This window comes from Mytilus californianus, unplaced genomic scaffold (assembly GCF_021869535.1).
Source record: "Mytilus californianus isolate M0D057914Y unplaced genomic scaffold, xbMytCali1.0.p SCAF_13, whole genome shotgun sequence".
Taxonomy (NCBI): domain Eukaryota; kingdom Metazoa; phylum Mollusca; class Bivalvia; order Mytilida; family Mytilidae; genus Mytilus; species Mytilus californianus.
The window spans coordinates 20,459,373-20,468,066 of record NW_026262615.1 but is presented as its reverse complement, the minus strand read 5'-3'; the positions used below and the strand labels follow the sequence as shown (position 1 = coordinate 20,468,066).

The following is an 8,694-nucleotide window of genomic DNA, read 5'->3' as shown; positions in this document are numbered from 1 at the left end:
AAGGTGAACATTCAGATCAAAGTTATATAAACTGTTGCGTCCCACAATGCACAGTATTGGGACCACTAATCCTCCTCTGTCAAATTATCGACCAACCCGAATTTGTAAAATATTCAACTGAACATAACTTTATACATCTTTAGCTTCCATCGCGTTTTTCTCTGAGTAATCGTCATCAGGAACGCTCTGGTGTGTAGTAATACGTTGAAACATTAGGAGCAGCTATAGGACCATTATATGCTTAAAGATGACCGAATTCATATAAGGGAGTTCATTCGTTAGTTTCTTGTTAATTACCCAATTCATCAACGGTAAAAAATATGTTATTAATAATGCCAGTACAGAGCAACTGACTACTGCATGTACTGAACTGAAATTTTACCTTCGGGACTGATAGCCAACCAGCTGCGGTATCGACCGATTATTCATCTTTGATTTTTTGACGATGACTGTGTACTTAATAAAAAAAATATGATAAACTGACGACAACGCCATGCCAAAAAAAACAAAACAAAACGCACACACAAACAAAAAAAAAAGACCACAAAGTACAAAAACAATGTATATTAAACTAAAGACTTAACAACATGAGCCACATAAAAACCTAGGATTGACCTCCAGTGCATCGGCGAAGACGATCCTGATCAATTAGTTACACTCATCATGTTGATCATGGTGAGTACAAATCAACATATGTGGAAATACAAACTTATTTGTGGAATCTCATCAAATAATCTTACATAGGCCAACTACAGTCAACGTCCTTATTTGAAAGAGATTCGTGGAATGCACCAAATCAAGCAGTCATGTCAACTGCAAATGGTAATGTATATATGATTTTTTCCGTAGTCATTTAGTACATGAATATATCATGTGTCAACCAACACGTGATGTCGGCAATACTTTCGAAGGGATGAATTAAGCTTCAACTCATTAATCTTAATCTATTAATGAACGTTATACATTAATTAGAATTATCTACACGATATATCCAGTGAGCAGTTTCAGTATAAAACAAACAAGAATACGTATGGACACAAAGCTCTAAGGTAATTACCACGTTTGAAAAAAACAACTATGGTAAGAGGAAAATACAATAAGTCCTTCAGCTGAAAAAGGGACATCAAAAGTTGTATCTATTGTTGAACAATTACATTTGCAACTTTCATGTTCGTTCGTGCACCGTAATGACCAGTTCATTTCAAATGAAAACTTTTTCATTATGTATTAAAATAAACTTATACATTAGGCCGTTATTTTTTTGCAAAAAATTTGCTTCATATTTTTCATGTTAAGGCAATTTAAACCGACAATACGCTTCATTGTTGCAGCCCATACGGTTACATATAATTTTTTCCAAACACTTTGAAATTTGGTGGATAGTTGTCTCATTAGCAATCATACTACTTCTCCTTATTTTTATATTATTTTCATTCTTCCTACAGTTTAAGTACAAATAAGTTCCTCATATATCATAAATTTTGCTGTGAATTAGTTTGACTTGTGATGCTTTCTAAATCGTTGCAACCAGTCTTTCTCCGTTAAGAGTTAATTTGCTTCTTTTTTTCTTTTTTTTTCCATCCACTTCATTTGAAATTTGGTGGATAGTTGTCTCATTAGCAATCATACCACTTCTCCTTATTTTTATATTTTTTTCATTCTTCCTACAGTTTAAGTACAAATAAGTTCCTCATATATCATAAATTTTGCCGTGAACGTCCGAACTCAATACATACGTAAACAGAACTTTAGATGTAAATTTGTCATTATTATTTTCGGTCGTGGATATTCATATTGTATGACATTATTTACAGACAGTGCTTGGGACGACAACATTACTCGATCACGGTAATGAAGAGGTACAGCAAAACATGAAATTTTACATGTTTTCCTGTCACCAAAATATTGTGGATGAAAAACACGATGAGTCAATCGATCTGTATATTTACGTCTGTGTCCTAATTTCTATTATTACATTTTGACTGAGTGTGAATTAGTTTGACTTGTGATGATTTCTTAATCGATGCAACCAGTCTTTCTCCGTTAAGAGTTAATTTGCTTCTTTTATGCTTTTAGCATGTTTAGTGGTGGTTTATTTTTTCATATTCCTTCTGTGACTTCCTTTACGCCAAATTTAGTATATTCCAGATCCAATTAATTAAATCCTTTAATTTGACAGGAAAACAAAAACCTGCCAAACAACCTGAAATTTTGTAAGATCAATATGTAATTGAGTTAGATGGGTTGACTCAGACCAGTCGAGACTAAATTTAAAGTTCAAGACTGCGTCGAGACAGGCCGAGACTGATCAAGACCTGTCGAGCATTTTGTCGAGACCATATTCAGACTATACCAAGATTATCAAGTACTCAATTAAACTTATTAAGTAAAGTCAAGACCAAAGTCGAGTACAGTTAAGTACAGTTAATTACTGTCGAGATTATATCAAGTCTTGTCAAGTAAAATCTGTTCACGACCTTACTGGTCGAGCACAAAATATAGTCTTTTCAGACTCTGAGCAGTTTGTAGTGAAGTTCGGATAGATAGATGAGTTAATCTGTTAAATACTCGATTTTGTCCTATTCACGATTATAAATCTTCGGCAAAGTGTTTATTTCAATTCTGAGTAATGAAGTCATAGCAGGGGATGCTTTCCTCATTTACATACTATCTCTTAATTCAACAATGTGATATCCTTAATTTTGTTGTTTACTTTTATCAGTATGTTAATACCGAGGAATGATTTTAAACATCTCCAAAGTTCAAATTCATATAATCTATGAACAAATAAACATTCTCATTCGATTGTTATGTATCTCCTGCTTGACTCATTGATTACAATTTTAGAAAGTTAGGATGTCTACAAACAGTTCATGTATTACGTTAATCCGACATATATGGTTCACAAGATTTACAATATCAAAATAGTATGTTGTTGCCTCTGTACAAACAATATACTAAGTTTTTTCGGTTGTATAATGTTTTAATTCTTTGACGTTGACTTCTACCGGGAATTTAAATTGACCCCACTTTGGAATATGTGTCCAAAAACAGTAGCAGTGCAAAATATGTCAAGGTTGAAATATAATGTTTATGTTTGTTTTATGTCATCTCTATAGCATAGTTTCTTTAAGTCTATATTCATTATGTTCGTGAGGATGCCTACGTCTTATAAATGAAACATAGTCATCCTCTGTGGATGTATAATATTCAACTACAAATGAACATATACAGTAACACCGTAACTATAGACAAAGTCACATCATCAGTAAATGTGAATCGTTCCAGAACAAATTTGCCTTTGTTCCTTTACTAACATCTTGCGTACATCGTAATGATACTACAGAATATTAACACACATATCAATTATAAAGCAAATTGTTAATTCTTCTACTGTAGAACATACTAGAAAATTACGTTGCGATGCACTGTAATAACATTGAGTTTGTATCGCCTGATATCTCAAAAGATACTCCCAGCATTGTCTATTAATCAAATAATGTATTTATCACCTGATTTCTCACTAGATATTTCCAGTATTGTCGATCAATCAGATAGTAAATGAATTGGCTAATATCACATTAGATACCCCCAGCATTGAATATTAATCAAATAATGTATAAATCGCCTGATTGCTCATTAGATATTTCCAGTATTGTCACTGAATCAGGTAGTGAATGTATTGCCTGATATCTTCTTAGATAATCCCAGTATTGTATATCAATCTAGTAATGTATTTAGCGCCTGATTGCTCATCAGATATTTCCAGCATTGTCAATAAATCAGACAGTGTATTTATCGCCTGATATCTCGTTAGATACTCTCAGTATTTTCAAAGAACCAGATAATGTATTTATTGCCTGATATCTCATTAGATACTCCCAGCATTGTCAACGATCAGATAATGTTTTTATCGCCTGATATCTCATTCAATACTCTTAGCATTGTCAATGATCAGAGAATGTATTTATCGTCTGATATCACATTAGATACTCCAAGTATTGTCAATGCATCAGATAATGAATTTATCGCATAATAGCTCTTTAGATATTCCCATTATTGTCAATGAATCCGATAGTGTATTTATCGCTTGATATCTTATCAGAAACTCTCAATATTGTCAATGAATCTGATAATGTATATATCGCCTGATATCTCATTAAATACTCCCAACACTGTCAATGAATCAGATAGTGTATGTATTGCCTGATATCTCATTACATACTCCCAGTATTTTCAAAGAATCAGATTATGTTTTTTATCGCTTGATAACTCATCCAATACTCTCAGTAGTGTCAATTGATAAGATAATGTAGTTCTCGACTGATTGCTCGTTAGATATTTCTAGTATTGTCAATGAATAAGATAATCTATTTATCGCCTGATATCTCAGTAGATACTCCAACAATTGTCAACAAATCAGATAATGTATTTGATGGAATAGAAAACGACCATGCCTAATACGATTACACAGATATGATGTGTCTTAATTGGCTGATTTTGTATAAACATGTAGCATATTCTAAATACGTTTGATACTGACAGATTATATTAATTCTCTAAAAGTTTTGATATCCTCGCTTCTGCTGAAAGACATATACCGCCATCACAATGCAAAGCTAGGTTAAAACATTGATAGGCTGTATCCTTATCACCGGATAACTCATAGCATACTCCAAGTATAGTTATTGAAACAGATAAGTTATCAAATGAAACAAAGTTCCCATTCATCACTGTTAAGTATAAATCATGTAAAGCCTGCTGTCTGTTGAAAATATCACCAAGATGATGAAAACATAAAAATCTAAGACAGTGAGACATCAAAATAGGCGAAATCGTCATTGTTTGGTCATTCACCTCCAGTTGTAACTCCCCTGGTATTAATGATGAGTGCTGAGTGTAATTAACACCGTGTATAGTAGCTATTCGCATTCTTTCATTCAGTGTCATTGCAGAATGTACATGATTTCTGTAACTATGTTTATGCCCTTCACAGTAGTTTACACAGCCTACTAACACCATATCAGACAAACATTTTGATAGAACATAATCCGTTAGTTTTAGTGTAACATTAAATTGTCCTGTTACATAGTAAAACGACGCGTATAACAACCAACCCGATATAGCATCTGCCTTGATACCGTCTTTTAAATGTCTATGATAACGTTTGTGTATGTTGTATGTCTCAGTCGTTATAGTTGGTGTTGGTAGTAATTGTGCGGCATTTTGACTTATTCTAGCATGATAGCATTTACATACTTCGATAATGAATGTACACGATTTTGACTTAAGTAAATATTCAGCAAATATCAGAGTCTCCAAACAGCGTAATGTGTTTACTATAACATGAAATCCATGTATCCTGTAAAAGAGCAAGTCTACCATAATGAACGACGATTCTCTATATGTTCTTAGTAAACGATATGTTCCATTGTCCTGTGAAAATAATTGTTTTATCAATCCCTCAATTCCATCACACTTTATACTTTCCAATACATGTATTAGTATTTTATGGTTATCTGGACTGATCTTTCCTAGGAACATGTTTTGCTCAGGTATAAAATAGTTTGGACAGTAACAGTTGTTTACCCATAATATTAGTTTATTTAGGCAGTGAGAAAAACAAACAAATAAGTTAATTACTTCAAATGTGTCAATATCCAACTCCTCTGAGACCCAAAACAGAGCTGTCTTTAGAAAGTAAGAACACAATAAACCTTCGGCATGTTTGTTTGTGTTAACGATACGCTTTAAGGTTAATTTGAGAAGACAGTAACATAATAGCTGAGTGAAATTAAACGAATGTACTAGTTGTTTTTCTGCCACAGAGAAAGATAATCTCCATTTTACATCACAACCTGGCATAGTCCTTGGTCCAATAGGTACAAACAAACATCCGTATTTTCTAATCTTATCAATAGTTGGATTAGGGGGCCATTGCTGTCGACGACGTGATGCCCATGGTATTGTGTTGTAAGGTAAATGTTTACTTCGAAGACAGAACGCATAATCAAAGCATTGATCGTTATCTGATAAACAGGGGCCGTGTGACGATAGTTTGCGATGTGGAACTAGCTTATGTATATGACTAATAAATTTGTTCACTGATAAATATAAACCGTTGTTATCACTTTCAAAGGACTCAGATGTTATATACCTTGTTTCCCTTTCCCCTCCTGCTATTAATCGAAGTCTAGTAAATCCAGGATAATCAGTATCAGTCTCCATGACCAGCGTTGTACGTTGTACTGGGTGTATGATATTCTTTACATCCTGTACTACGTCTACGTGTTTGATGACGTACATTAAATCGATGTCACTACCTGGTAAATCAAGACCTTCTGCTAAACTTCCACTCGATATTTCTGTTAAGTCGGATCTAGAGATATTAAAGATTTTATCGTGTATTATAAATAATTGTTGTCTTTTACGTATGTCTATTTCAGTACCAACTGTATTCACTAAGTGTTTGTATAAATCTCTTTGCTTCAAATCATTCCCAGTCCAGGACAAGTAATCTGCAAAATAAAATATGTATTTTTGCAATTACGTTTTTTTTTTTATCGTGATGACTTTTCTGTATAGAGTGTTTTCTCACTTTTTTGAATTACAGAAATTTACCGCTGTTAAAAACTCCTACATCGACCAAAAAGAAACAAAACAAGGTAACAAACAAAAACAGTGAGAATCGAATGCAGACTAAACGAAGTGAGACAAGATGCACCGATAGGGGTAGTGTCTCAAACTATGCATTCATATTCCCACCATGCAAATCTGAATCCAATCAAAATTTCCAAATCGGTTAAAGTGTTTAATTACAGCTCAAAAAGACTTAACTGATATCTAAACAGCGTTAAAATGTTGCCAAAGAATTGAGACACAGACACGGTTTTACGCTAAATCAATTTGTGATGGTAACCAAAAAACTTATGAAGTGTAAGATTTTGTCGTTCTTCTTCATAACTCTAGATCTGTTTGTGTAAGGAGCACAATCCGGTTAGTGAGGTTCCAATGTGATGACAAGCACTGGCGTATTGTATTTATGGAAATATTAACGACAGGGACAGACGGTTTGTAACATGTACTACTGTGGAATGGCTGATATATGAATATGGATATATGAGATGTTACTACATATCGGAAGACATTATCTTAACCTCGGTTGGGTTCATGTTCCTCAGTCATTATTTTCCTGCAAGGTAGTTTGACTTTTTTAGTTTTCATTTTATACTTCAAATCATAAGAAACGCACCACATCCATTGACTTCTTTGGAGTTAAAATTTAATTCCATGTAACTTTTTAAAATAGAATTGAAATGAGTATAACATTTTGACACACATTTCTGGATGCATTAAGACAAAATTCTTTGAAAATATCAAATGTTTGATATCTAAAAAAAAAGCATTTCTAACAAACAAAAAAACAAAACATATTGTCTAATTTGTAATACGTTTTAGCGTGATTATCTTTCCACCTGAAAAACAACAAAAGGATTTTGAGTTGAAGTTTCTTTATTGAATTCTTGTCTGATGACCAATGTAGAATTGACATATGATTTTTTATTTAATTGTTTTTTTAATTATCATCGCCACTAAATCCAACATTTCTCTGTTAAATCTGCATTAATTTAAAGGTTATGCATAAATTGTAATAGATTTCGACAATATTTTTGCAAACAAAAATATGACACTTCTTTAAATAGTACGATGTGGTGCGTTGTTTGTGTTTATTAGTATATTTATGGTGTTGTCCGTGTATCTTTGACTACACTTTTCGGTATCTTTGTTTTCCATTCAAGACTCTTTCTAAATTTGTTTAACATTGAACATGTCAAAAACATCTGGTACATAAGTGTGATTGTATACGAAGTTACTAATATAAAAATGTAAATACCTTTATTGTAACCTGTACTATGTTGTAAATATTCCATATATTCATTTGAGGTTTTGTCTGGATATCTTAAGTTTATAATCCACTGTCTTCGTGTTTTCCTTCTGTCTAAACAAGCTTTATACGTTCGTTCAAACTGACTGATTGTCAGCCCAAAAACATCATTTGAGATAATGATCCCTCCGTCTTCAGATTGGTAAACAAGTGGTGTGTATCTGCGCCTCCCACGGTAAGGAAAACTTTTCACGCCGTATTTTTCCCAGTAAGTTATTTTTCTCAATCCATGAACATTTTGGTCGTTATCCTTTTCTTCGTTTTTTGAGTTACGGTTCATGTTGGAAACATAAATTGAATCTATTGTAAATTTCATGAATAGCGAATAAAACTTTTCATAAACAAGCAATATCATGCATTTAATACAACTCTGTCGATCGATAACCTTATCAAAAGAACAAAGCTAATATGTATATTTGAATAAACCGAAACTTATACAAACGTTGTATATTTGACAAGTGAAGTCGGTAAAATGCTTTAGAATATTTGGAGTAAGGAAACAATGTTAAACTTCACAGAATTTGTGATATTGCAAAATCTATTGCCTTTTAAACATAATTAACATAATTTCAAAACTCGATAACCTAATTGCGTTCTTCTGTCAATCTATCTTTCATTACGTAAAACGAATATTTCAAAAATTGGGTTTTTTAGTGAAAAAATGTGTCCCTGCTACTGACAAAAATTAAAGAATAATGTCAGAGTTTTTTTCAAAATTCATATACATTGAAGATGTTTGTGCATTTCCA

At 32.8% G+C, this 8,694-nt stretch overlaps 1 protein-coding gene across 1 annotated transcript; it reads right to left on the bottom strand.

Annotated features, from left to right (window-relative positions):
* Positions 1-2,822: 2,822 nt before the first annotated feature.
* Positions 2,823-8,224, bottom strand: LOC127723344 (uncharacterized). The gene is made up of 2 exons (XM_052229923.1): positions 7,895-8,224; positions 2,823-6,518 (listed from the first exon to the last, which is right to left on the bottom strand). The coding sequence occupies exons 1-2, from the start codon at positions 7,929-7,931 to the stop codon at positions 4,552-4,554; spliced, it is 2,004 nt and encodes a 667-aa protein (XP_052085883.1). The 5' UTR covers positions 7,932-8,224; the 3' UTR covers positions 2,823-4,551.
* Positions 8,225-8,694: the final 470 nt, after the last annotated feature.